This window comes from Mesitornis unicolor, unplaced genomic scaffold, assembly GCF_000695765.1.
Source record: "Mesitornis unicolor isolate BGI_N332 unplaced genomic scaffold, ASM69576v1 scaffold4788, whole genome shotgun sequence".
Lineage (NCBI taxonomy): Eukaryota > Metazoa > Chordata > Aves > Mesitornithiformes > Mesitornithidae > Mesitornis > Mesitornis unicolor.
The window spans coordinates 44344-57394 of NW_010203725.1; the positions used below are offsets into that span (position 1 = coordinate 44344).

A 13051-nucleotide genomic window follows, 5' to 3' on the forward strand; every position below is an offset into this window, starting at 1 on the left:
GCTTGCACATTGCTCCTCCTTTCGCTTGCCACTGCTCTAGTTACCATATAGGTACCAAACAGCTCTACTGCTAACTGACTGCATTTCTTTTGCAGCTCTTCATAAATGATGCGCCTATAAGCTACACAAATGTTGCAACAGATAAAGGAATTATTCATGGACTGGGAAAAGTACTGGAAATCCAGAAGAACAGATGTGATATTAATGATACCGTGACCATCGTAAGTGATTCTGTTCATATAGAGGTTTAAAGGCCCATCAGAAAGATACATAGCCAAACACAGATAAAACTTCCAGGATACGTGGCACTGTATTTCCCAGTAAGGAATGCATGCATTTTCCACTAAGAATATTCCTACTAGAGTTTTAGCACCTAATAAGACTGTTTTGGTGTCGCAACCGGTGTACTGACAAAATGCGTCCAAGTTCAAGACTTGCCTCTTATTATGCTTTTGATGAGGAGGTCTTTGGGAAGAATTATTTTAGAAGAGCAAAGAGAAATATCCAAAAAAGCTTTACTTCTCCTTCCCCTTGGGAGAAGGCTTCCCAAAGGGTGTCCCTACAGAACCGCTGGTTCTTCCTTGCTGAGCAGTCCAGCTACCTTCACCATCTTTACCAAAGGGGTTATCCTCATTATGCATCCTGAGGGCTAGATTTAGAAATACTGCTGGACATTATGCATTTTCTAGCAAACGACCTGTCTGCAGCTCTATGCAATCTGTTAACTACTTCCCATTTGTGTTGCTTAAGGAAAAGTGCAGAATTTGTTCCCAGCCATCAAGTTGTCCCCCAGGAACAAAAGAAATAGTAAGTAATTTATCATTAACGCTATTTATTTTTTTAAAATCCAAACTGAATATAGATGCTTCCAAACCTGTTTTTAATATAATTGTCTCAGTTTCAACAAAAGCTAGCATACTTATTTCACCTTGCTACATACATCATTTACAGTCAACAAATTCGATCCACCCTGGAAGCAAGGGAGCAGAATCAAGGGCAGCTTAAAGATCATTTTATCTTGAAAGACCTGTTTCTAATATGCATTGGGACAACTGAAGCCTCCTCTAACTGCAAAGGTTACCTCTACCATGAAAACTGGGGGACTTGAGCATAGTCTGGAGGGCAGCTTTTAGCCCCTCAAATCAGAGATGTACAGAAGGGCAAACTCAACCTGGCCTCAGCAATATGCCACAAGTTACGTGAGAACTGAAGATATTTAGGCAGGTCCCTGTCAACCACAATCAGACCTAGAATTTCTTGACATCTAAATTTCTTGGGGAAAGCCCTGCTGTTGGAATTATACAAGTATATTTTCCTTTATAGTTCCCAATTATGCCAGTAATGGGATTCCAAAGCAGATCAAGTCCCATCCACCCTATTAAAGTAATTGGCTGGCAAAACCAAACTGAAGTACTCATGGGTAAAATTAAAAAAATTTAACATTTCCTTGACAACAAGCAGCTGGATGGATGCTTATCTCAGCCTCCTAACAAGCATACAATGAGACTGGCAAGTCATCTTCTGTGAGCAATCTTTCCCAATTGTGTCCAGACCTGGAAGATAATGTTTCACCACCTGTTTTTGCAGAACTTTGACACTCAATTTTCCAATAAGAATTAGGAAGAACAGGAAATGTGTCAAAAAAAGAAATTTTTTCAAACCTCAAAAAAAAAAAGTCATGTTCATTTCTGAGCAAAGGCAGTATTAGACATCTTTAAAATGCCACAGGACACTGAATAAAATTGATCATGTGTTTGCTAGGAAAAGTCATTTAGCTAATGCATTTTTATTTCTAAAAGTACTTCCTTCATTTTCATTGTGAATGTGTGAGTCAGTGCACAGCATGGATAAAGTTAATGTCCCATTTTTTTAAAACATTTTAAACTAGCTGATCAATATTACTCAGAAGTGCAGCTGTTTCTCCAATTTTTGTTCAGGCAGGGGAGAAGAAATACTGCATCCTCTCAGAAAACGACATGAGATTGTACACCATTCAGATTGGGTGCCAGCCAAAGTGTGCTAAAACCATCATTGTGAGTACATCATTTCTGTTACAGCAAAAACCAGGAACCCCCATCCACAAACTTCACCCTCTTTGTAATCCCTGCTAAACACACACAGCATGTCAAGTCAGTCCCTGACAATACATTTATATCCTTTTATTCTGGATGCAGCAGAAATTGGAAGGTTTAATGCTGCTGATAGCTGCAGCATAGGGAGGTCTGGGAGCTGATGGGGAGCAGAGGGAGAACACGTTTGGGAAGAGTAACCCCATGCTTGTCTCCAGGAATCTCATCCACCTCTTCCTTGGGTGGTGGAGGGCACCTGGGTCCTACACTAAAGACTTAGGGTGGCAGCCTGAACCCCAGTAGAGTAAGGAGTGTGGCCAGAGACCAGCAGAGCTGAAGCACTGCTAAAAATCCAGATCTGTAGTTCACCTCCATGCAGAAGCAGTCCCAAGAGACAATACCCAGCAGTCATGTGCTTGCTGCCATCTTTTCTAGCCTGATCCTGACCCTCAGCACAGCATTTTTTGGTTTCCAGACCAGGGAGTGCTGCGCAGGTTTCTTTGGGCAGCAGTGCCAGCCCTGCCCGGGGAAAGCAGGGAACGCCTGCTTTGGGAACGGCATCTGCCTTGACGGCATCAACGGCACAGGCGTCTGCGAGTGCGGAGAGGGGTTTGTGGGTACAGCCTGTGAAAGCTGCACCAAAGGCAAATATGGCCACAACTGTGATCAAGGTACTGAGCATCCCTGAACCCCACAGGCATCTTCATTAGGCTTGTCAGATGTCAAAACCTTCCCCTTAGATCTTCTAACCATGTCCATTCTGGATCCTGGAAAGGTGCATCACTTTCAGGGTAAGAGGCCAGTCTTAAAAACATCATTAACCCCTTTTCTTTCCCCATTATGGTATTTTCTCTCTATTCCCTTGTTTGGGGATGATGCCTCCCACTCCAGCATGCTACAGGCTTAGAACAGGACCCAGCAAGAATAATCTTCTTTATCACTGCTTTTCTGCCAACGGTTTTCCATTAAAATACAGTTTCAGTCCCTGTATTTGGGAATAAAGAAAAGATAAGCACATTTTGTATTTAGATTTGTTCTGTAGGTAGAAGCCAATAGGCACAAGCCAAAGCATTTCTTGAAATAACCTAGAGCAGAAGATGGCATCAGCAGATGCCTGGACCATTCCTCCTGCCCTTCCTTCCCCTTGCTGTCTGGCTGTGCACAGTGCTACCCTGCCCAGGGACAGTGCTTTCCTCCCATCTCTCCCCACAGTGTGCGCTTGTGTCCACGGGAAATGCAGCAGTGGGATCGATGGTGACGGCTCCTGTGAATGCAACGTTGGCTGGAGAGGGGTAACATGCGAGACCAGTGAGCATCCCTTCCTGTTTTTTTCTGGGGCATTGAGCAAGTAAGCATTTTGGTAAATGCCAGAACTACGGCCATGATCAGATCCCAGTGCACTACCAGATATCTAGTAGCTTCCCACGTGCTAGTGGAATATGGGTGCCACTCTTGTGCTACGGCAGTTAATCACCATATTAATAGAGAATCGGCTGAGACACTGCTCATGAGACTTAAATGCCTTACCTAGCTAATTCTCTACCTGTGTCACCCTGTACCCATCTCAAAAGAATATCCCACTTGTCAAGGCAAGTTATCCATCACATTTTGATCCTCAGATCAAAACCCTCTCACGTGCTTCAGTAAGTTGATTTAACTATACAACACCAGATATTAAATTATGTTCTTGCTAATACAATAAAAATTAGTAAATAAATCATTTTGGTTTTGTTTAATACAGCTCTTATATAAAATTAAATTTTATTTTATTTAGACATAATTAAATTGTATTAAATAACTATTTCAGAACTCTACATATCACAGTATACAATAATAAAGGTATAAGCATGTTAACAATAGCATTCAATATCAGTTTTAAATTTGGTCAGGGAAAAAACAGTAATGAAGTAAACTTCATAGTTGCTATATCTGAGCAAATTTCAATTCCTTTAGAAAACCTACATTTACATAATTAAACTAATAAAGTGCAAAACTCACCAGACTAGATACAGATAAATGACAACAGGTGAAATGTTTTCCTGGCAATATGTTGATATGCCTCTTTCTCGCAACTGAATTTAAGTGGTATCTGTACCACTGATCTACACAGATGGAGGCTCTATACAGACCAAGGGTGCTGTTGTCTGGTGCAGAAGTCGTAACAAACTCCAGCTTTGTATGGTGGGAACAGAAGACTGGAAACTAGAAGGATGTTGACCCAAAAGGTTCTGATCTCTACTTTTTTTTCTTCTTGCAGAAATCAAAGATGACGCATGTAACGCCTCATGCCATACCAGTGCTAAGTATGTATGAAATTCACTTATTTGGAGGAGAGGGGAGAAAAGGGAGATATCTTGCAAGGCAAAAACCATAATCTTGCTCATCATGAAGACTTCTCAGCAGCATAGACAACACTCTCATTTTCCACCACAGAGATAAGGAGCAGCGATAATGTAACATTCTGGGACACGGACCAGTTTTCAAAGGAGCAAGTCAGCCCCACTGAGCCATTTACTGAAGTGCACCCACCCCCCAACACTGACCATACAGCAAGATTCACATTACCAAAGATATTTAAAAAATTGAGAAAGGTGGCTAGAAAGATTCTTCATTTTCAGCCACAACTCTTCTCTAGAAGCAGACAAACCAGAGAGGCAAATCCCCTTTTTCCCAGATGTGGATCATTCTCTCCCTCATGTGTTCATAAACTGCAGTTCACAGCAGTGGTGTTTTACCAGGCTTTTTTGGCAGATTTGCTCAGGAGAATCCTGCACATGCTAGCATCAAGACTATGTTTGTGACAGGAGAAGCAAACTGTTCTTCTCTTGAGCCTTATTCATCCAATGCCATATCCCTATAGGTACGAGCATAGATGCAGGCAAGGCAAAGGTGGGAAGAAAGGATGGGATCATGCTGGCTGTGTTGTGACATTGTCCCTGAGTGACACCAGGGAGCAATCCCTGTATTATACAGAGCTCATGGGGCAGTAAATCCACACTTGCATACGGAAAGCCAAACTGTACAAAAAATCCAAACTTGAACCTAGAGGACTCAGATGCCTGGCTCCCACTCCTGCACATCCATTCTGCTTTATCCCTCAATAAATTGTGTGCACACAAACAAAACTGTGCGTGGTTTTTGGGGAGAGCAAGCATGCAGCTTCTGGAGTTCTGCATGAGAAAACAGGACGCTTGGTGACCAAAGCATGCATTTTTAATACTTAAAATAATACATCCAAAATGCATTTGGAAAGCTTGGTCCAACTAGGTTCATTTTTATGATTGTAACTATATCATGCTGTATGATTAAATGCCTTGTTATTTCTATGTGACATTACCTTTGGAGCAATGCACAGAAGCAAGGGCTGTACAGAAGACAACTTTTTTTATTTAATGTCATCTCCTTCCTTTTATTTCTTTAGCTGCCTTCTCCTGTCAAATGGCACTGCCTATTGCAAGTGTGCAGCTGGCTTTGAGGGGAATGGGACATTCTGCACAGGCAAGTGGACATTGTTTCTTCCCTTTTGAAAAAAAAAAACAAATTATACGTACATATATGCTTGAAGCACTCTGTGATCATGGTGGAGCTGGTGAAAGATGAGCACTTCCCTATGCACCAGTTAAAAAACCATAAATTGCTGCCAGTTTGCTCAAAACAAGTAAGAGCCCAACAGGTGCGGACTCAGAGCAAACAAAGGGCTCAAAAGCTCCAAGTTACAAGGCATTGTGCTAAGGGACACCAGAGAAAAGGGAAGGTGCTGTGCACAACCCAGGCCCCATTGTTTGCAGAGTAATGAAACCTGGATTATGACTTTTACGCTTTTTCCCAGCAAAGAGAGGCCAACTCTGGGTACAATAGCACTTCCAGCTATTGGCAGCTGTAGAGCTCTGCCATTTCCTCAGCTTTCTGAGCTTGCACAGATTTCTGGGGTGCAAGATGCAAGACACCCTTAGAAAGGGGCAATAGCAGCTTATCTTAGGTTATCCTTATCTTCCTCCAAGAGTCTGGGATATCCAGACTTACAAAATAAGCCACTTCCAGCTACAGCGATTGTAATTAATTTTGCAGTTTTCTTGCTTAACCCTTAGCAGATTAAAATACTAATGCCTTTGGGAACAGAAGCATATTTGTCTGCTCACAATGGCTGGCATGATCCTAATCCAAGATTTTAGCACTCTCCCTCTGGCTGCTTTCATTTTCTCTTCTGGTACGAATCATCCAAATCCATTTTAATCTACTAGTGGGAAAATCCCCATGTGCAGAAAGAGCTGTGTGACACAGGTCACCAATAGTGGCTCTGTGTTCACCCTTATTCCCCTACACAGGGCTCCTGGGCAAAAGCAGTTACAGGACAAGTCATTTCCCCAGTCTGGCTGTTACAGCTGCTGAAACAGCAATTTGGGGTCATTTGAGACAAAAATTGAAGCAGTGTTTGGGCCGATTTGATTCACACTGCAGATCAGAAAAGGCCCCCTCCCTGCTCTCAGGGAACCCAAGCAAACTCAATTTGCAAGCCTCCGACTCATCCAGAGTTAGAGAAATGGAACAAGTATCCACCTGAATAACCACCAAGACTTCTTGTCACAGGAGGGCTGAGTGGTATTAAACTTCATTCCACCTGCAAAAGAAGGCATGTGATCTGTTTGCGGAAAAAGGCAAGCTAAGGGAAAGCTTCAAATTATCATTTAATTTAGAGAAGAACACAAAGATCCACTTTTTGGTGCTTCTTTGGAAAGGGCAGAATCAGAAGATGGGAAATTACTGAAAGTCAGTCCCAGATGAATTCTTGCCTTCCAGACTAGAAGCATCTTCTCAGCTTTCCCTCTTGTATTCAACAAGATGTATTAAATATCTGGCACTAATGAAGTCTATAGCCTCTTAAATCAGAAAGATTCTGTGTTCAGAAAACTTTAGCAAATCCCTTTAAAACATAGAGGCAGCTTAACCTGAAAAATTAAAAGCCATTTAAGCACATTGGTTTAATCTGGGTTGCTGTCACTGTCCAGCTATTGATGCCTGCAAGACCAGCAACGGTGGCTGTTCAGCCAAGGCAGAATGCAGAAGAACAACGCCTGGCAATAGAGTGTGTGTCTGCAACGCTGGATACACTGGAGATGGCATAGTCTGCATCGGTGAGCATTTGCAATGTCTCATGTTATCACATGGAGGAAAATTACGGGAGTGAATTTTCCAGTAGATGAAAGACCCTTCTACTATGACACAGAAGTGCAGTTTCCTGATACCATAGACCCGAATGTCAGACACATCTCTACCTGCCACATGGTTGATGCTACTTGCAAACCATACAACTACAGCAGTGTGCTGTAACACCAGAGCTTCTTAAAAAAGATCTACCTCTCAACAAAGATGGGCCCATCTTAGCAGCTTGATACACTCATGCTCCTCTGACCATTGCAAACTTAAAGACTTTACACACTGTTGCTCCCCAGCTATGGTTTTAGAAATGCTGACAGCAGGGTTTTAGCCTTCAGCAAGACAACTGCAAGACCTAGATTGAGATATTAAGTAGTTAAGAGAATAAGTTTCATTGATTCACAGTTGTCATAAACCTTCATTCCTAGCACACTTTACTTAAAATTCTCCCCTCTTGGGTTTTCCTTTTCTTGCTCTCTCTCTCTTTTTTTTTTTCTTTTTAATGCTCTTTCTAATTTATAAAGAAATCAACCCTTGTCTGGACAACCACGGTGGATGCGATAAAAATGCAGAATGCACACAGACTGGACCAAATCAAGTGAGTACTTTGTCAGTGCAGATAAATAAGACTGGCCAACTGTTTACAGTTGGGTAAAGAGAGAGTTCTCCATCTCCACTTTGTTTTTAAATGCTAAAGTTGATTTCATAAAAATTGTGAAAAGTATATGCTTCTCTCAAAAGGGTATTTAAAGTGGAGCATGCACAAACATGAAAAAATGAATTTCAGTAAAAGAAATCTGAAACTGCAGAAGAAAGCAGTGTTTTTCTGTTTCAAGCAGTTGATTTTCCACCTTTGGGAGGTTTTGATGTGAAAAGCTGTCAGTTTCAGAGTACTGCCAGATAATATTTCTTTCATTGTTACAGAAACCATTCACAGAAAAATTCAGTTTCAGACTAGCCTTTCTCCCAGCATCGCTCAAGCATATTCGCAAGGCAATAAAACAGCCTGAATCATAGTTTTCATTTAGGGGTTACAGCATACTGGCATCCACTCACTCCTCTGCTGCTCTGTGTCTCCCATGCAGAAGTACCTCATACTCACCAAAGAAAGAGAAATATAAAAGTACAAAGGGGGAAAGGAGAAATTAATCGGCCCAGGCAATCAAGTGACACAGATTAGTGTTTCTGTTTTTATAATGGTTTCAGGAGAAGCTGGACACCCTGACTGCAGAATTCTTATCATCACCCCATAGTTTCACACTGGCAGGACTGTAATCCTCCTGTGAGCACCGCACAACAGTATTTCTTCAGGAGCAATGCAGGAAACAGCAACCAGAGGCCACCTCCTGCTTCCCAGTTGTCCAGGGACAGGAGGGGCAATAACCACATCAGCCCTTTTTGTCATTGCCGATCAATTAACTTTTTGCCTTGACTGTCATTTGCAAGTCAGTACATTTCTGGTGGGAGCACAGAGCCTCTTAACCCTTTTCCTATCTGTCTAGACAAGACAGATGATGGTTCTTTTCTCACATACACCTTCGCAGGAGACAGAAGTAGCAGCTGCAACATGATTATTTATACTTCCTTACCCATGGGAATATAGCTAACATCAAAGCAATAATAACCTCCACTACAAAATCTCAGTGCTGCAGAGCCAAATTTACGGGACAAAAATGTGCCTGCTTTCTGTAGGGCTTTCAGTCATCCAGGTACATAAAGCACTGCTATCACGCTGCCTAGCACTTTTTATTTCTGCTGCAAAAATCTTCTTGAATTTTCAGTCTCCTACACATTAGATGTGAATTCTAAATTGAGAACCATTGAGCAGTGAACTGAAGAGGAAGAGAAGACATTTCTTTGCAACCATGTCAATTTTTCATCTTTGTGATAACCGCAAGTGCAAAACAGAGTAATTGTGATGCAAGTGCCAAATGCATTACAGCTGCCTGGGAAGCCATCAGTAGCATCAGGACACAATTCCATGCAGGTTTTGAAGATACTTTTCATCACGTAAGAAAAAAACACATAAAAAACAGGGGGAAGGAAGAGAAGAGAGGGGAATACCAGTCTACGCAGAAAAAAATTAAGGAAACAAGTTAAGGGTTTAGCCAGTTTTGCCACCAAGATGACCATGTGCGGATGTCAAAGGGGTCATTTCAAATGATCAGGACAGCAGACGAGAGACAAGAGATGGATAGGCAGGGAAAGGGCAGATAAAGCCTCTTGGAAAAGTCAGTCTCAGTCTATGGTTTCTCGTGCTGGCTAAGAAACTGTTGCAGGGGAGATGATGTACTTTTAGCTTAATAAATTGTACACTTTATCACTATGAAATAATCTGACAAAAAAGTAAATTAAATATAAGTGTGCTAAAAAAAACCAAATATCTTTCATGTATGCATGTTTTCCATTTTCGCTTCATAGGCAGTATGTAATTGCTTGAAGGGATACTCTGGAGATGGTAAAAGATGCACATATATCAGTCTGTGTTCGCAAGTAAGTATCCATTTAAGGTCTTGTTATAATCATTACACTTTTGAGTTTTGTATACATTCAAAACTAAGTCAGATAGGCCCAAAATCATCTTACGTTAACTTGACTAATTTTTAAATATTCTTGATTCAGTACATGTTTTATTGTTGTCGCTATTTTAGAAACTAAGTATGCAGTAAGGTCTTTTCCTGGACCACAGCCTGGACATAACACAAATAGGCACCCAGACTCATTACTCAGTCTTAAAAAAAATTACTTCAAACCAGATCTAGAGAAACAGACCTTGGTCCATAGTGATAAGATGTAAGTCATATCTTCTCAGACTTGGGACCACATCTGTGCAGCCTGAACAAGAGAAACGACCAAGTATTAGCATATACATCCCCTTCTCAGCCTGCAAGTTTTCCAGCCCAATCGGAGTATCAAGTCCTCGCATTGCAGCATCATTACCAGTGAAATCCATATTGGGGCAAATAGGTGTTCAAGGGCCTGAGCTTCCTGGAGTAGATGCTTCCAGGGGAGGTCCCAGTGTGCAGGCTCACCTAGGGGAGAGCTCCATGGGGCTAGTCAAAGAGCAGAGCCCCATAACCCTTACAGCTGTGCAAAGGCTGCATCCCTAATGCATCTCTGTGGATGCATAATACAGAATAGCAACACTACAAGATGCAGCAGAGGTAGCTTAGTGAAAGCAAAACAGAGGAGGTGAGATGGTAGATGAGAGAACAGAAACCTCTCTTGACAGGGAGGTTAAAAGAAAAAGGAAGAAAAACATGAGAGAGCGGGGAATCATTCTCCACACTAACCATTTCCCTTCTTTCCCACCACAACACGCAACACAGGGCTTCCCATTGCATTCCTCATTTTGTCCCTCACTCATCACAGCAGGCTGAGAATCACCCACATTTGTTTCACACAAGCTGACTCACATACTGTAAGCCACATATTTGCAAGTGATATGGTTCTCCACACCAGCCACATTGCTCTGCCTCTTGGCAAGCTGCAGCAGAGACACAGCCACTCTCCCATGCACATTAATCCTTTGTGCTCCGAGTGCAGTGACAAAAATTCTCACCCTCCCAGCCTGGCCTGTCAGCAGAGCTTTTCTAACCTTGAAAGGTTGCAGAGATGAAAGAACAAGGGCAAAAACAGAAGCTGGAGGAACCAGAGCTCAAAGTTATGATCTACTGCTTCCTATGATTTTTGTGTGCTTTTGCCTTTTCCTATGTCTTGTTCCAGCAACTTTGCTTCCAATTGGCTAATTATGCCAGGCTAATTATATATATAAAAACAGATAGTCTTGAGAACTGTTATTGTCATGCCAGAGGTAAATCTGGCTTCACTTTGGCAAACCTCTGTGCAGCAAAGATTCATGAGAAGCTATGATAAACCCAAGATTGCCAATAGTCTACCTAAAGCTAGCCAAATAAATAGCAAGTGCACCCAAACCCACTACTCACAGCCAGCACCCAGTATGGCCTGTCAAGTCAGATCCCACTGGTAGCTCCCAAAAGAGCTTCTGCTCCCTTTCACTGCCCATGGGAGGGGATCCCAGCTCCTTCAGAAATCCAGGCTCCTAGCACCATAAAAGGTATTTACAGCCATAAAAAGTTCCTTTCAGCATAAGTCAATGTTGCCTCAGCAGAGCAACTAAGATTTATCTCCAAGGTCCAGGATAAAACCTGCCTGGAAATCTTTTGGATCCTTATAACACCATGAAGTGAAGATAAGGAAGAAATTTAAACTACATCCTTTATCTAAAAGAAGAGTTATTTCTTAGGAACCTTCAATGCTCTTTGTTGTTTGCAAGAAAGTATATACTGTCAGAAGTTCCAGTAAGATCTGGTTTCAAAAAGCTGTTGGTATTAAGTCTTTCTAGGCTATATACCTTGGGGAAAAAAGTGGTGAACTAGAATTGTGCTGTACACCTGGCAATGAAGGAATTAAATATTTTAAATTTTGATCTTACAAGAATAATGGAGGCTGCAGTGAATTTGCCACTTGTAATGACACTGAGCTGACAGAAAGGACTTGCACCTGCAAAAATAACTACACTGGGGATGGATTTAAATGCCGAGGCAATATCTTCCAGGTAAAGTGCTGCACATGTTTGCTGTCCCTTATTTTTCTTAGTATAGTTATTTAATACAATGGCTGTCTCTTGAAATATGACAATTTTTTTCCTGAACAAATTGGGAAATCGAATTTGAAATAATCCCAATCCAAGAAACCAGAAATAGGAACAGAATGCTGCAAGATAACATTACCTGCCTCTAAAAACAAACAAACAAACAAATCCACCACCACCAGAAACCCCCTGATGGATGATCATTATGACTGCAGTTCTAGGGAGTTAATACTGGTAATTTTAGGTTTCAAAGCCTGTTCTTCGATAGAACAAGGTAAGAAAAGAACAGGAGCAAGGCAGATGGGCAGCATTTCTTCCAAGCCAGAAGTTCTCTTTCTTTTCCAAGTGCTGTATTTGTTCATACTCCACAGACTTTGCCCTTCATTGATACAAAGTCTTGCTCTTGATTGCAGGAACTTCTCAGGGACTCCAACACATCTAGGTTTTATTTCCACTTACAGGTAAGAAAAGGCCAAGTGTTTTTTGGGGACAAGGCATGGGGGGTAGGGTGTCCTCCCCTTTGCTTTTTTTTTTTTTTGCCTTAAGAAGGGAGCAAGGTGAAGGCATGAATCTGGCATGTACCAACATACTTCAACTTAATTGGAACTGGATTTGAATCACCAGCCACTAAAATCAGAGATGCTCTAATTTAAACTATTAACTATCATTAAAATTTTAAGAACATTAATAATAAAGACTAAGATCCCAGGGAAAGGTAAGGGCCCCAGACCAGGCATAGAACTCAAGCTTTCACCCATTCACAGCCCAAGATCTTTCAGCACATCTTGACTTCTGATGCGAGCAAACGCCACTCTTCTTCCACCTCTGCTGCATTTCCAAACTGCGATGCTGCTTCCAGTTGCCCCTCAGAAACATCGCAGGATGCTGCTGTGTGTTGCTAGACAGCCAATGCACACTGCCAGCTCTCACTGTTTTTCGGAGACTGGCAGTAGTAATTCTCCATTTACTCCCACCCTCTGGGCAGCACAAATCTGTATACTGGCCTGCTAGTCCAAAGACTCAAATTCTAGCTTTGATTGCACTACCATGGTGAATTGATTGCCTCCTCTCATTTTAGCAGAGCTCTTTTCTTATTTTAGTTTGTCAGTGGTCATTGCAAAGTGCTTGCAATATCCCAGGTCCATTTGTCCCTCTAACAATAATTAATCTACTCCTAGTCACAAGTAACTGTGTAACAGCTAAATACACATAC

The 13051-nt window shown here is 41.8% G+C and overlaps 1 protein-coding gene across 1 annotated transcript in view; it reads left to right on the forward strand.

The window, feature by feature from the left end:
- The window catches only part of STAB2 (stabilin 2), a gene marked incomplete at its 5' end in the record, with an annotated part of 76249 nt that overhangs the window by 43812 nt on the left and 19386 nt on the right, over positions 1-13051 (forward strand). Inside the window, 12 exons of the mRNA XM_010190803.1 lie at positions 96-233; positions 757-807; positions 1938-2033; positions 2545-2740; positions 3282-3377; positions 4327-4372; positions 5491-5567; positions 7076-7201; positions 7748-7821; positions 9645-9716; positions 11683-11802; positions 12252-12299. Coding sequence (XP_010189105.1) covers positions 96-233; positions 757-807; positions 1938-2033; positions 2545-2740; positions 3282-3377; positions 4327-4372; positions 5491-5567; positions 7076-7201; positions 7748-7821; positions 9645-9716; positions 11683-11802; positions 12252-12299 — 1140 coding nt within the window. The remainder of the gene's footprint in view (positions 1-95; positions 234-756; positions 808-1937; positions 2034-2544; positions 2741-3281; positions 3378-4326; positions 4373-5490; positions 5568-7075; positions 7202-7747; positions 7822-9644; positions 9717-11682; positions 11803-12251; positions 12300-13051) is intronic.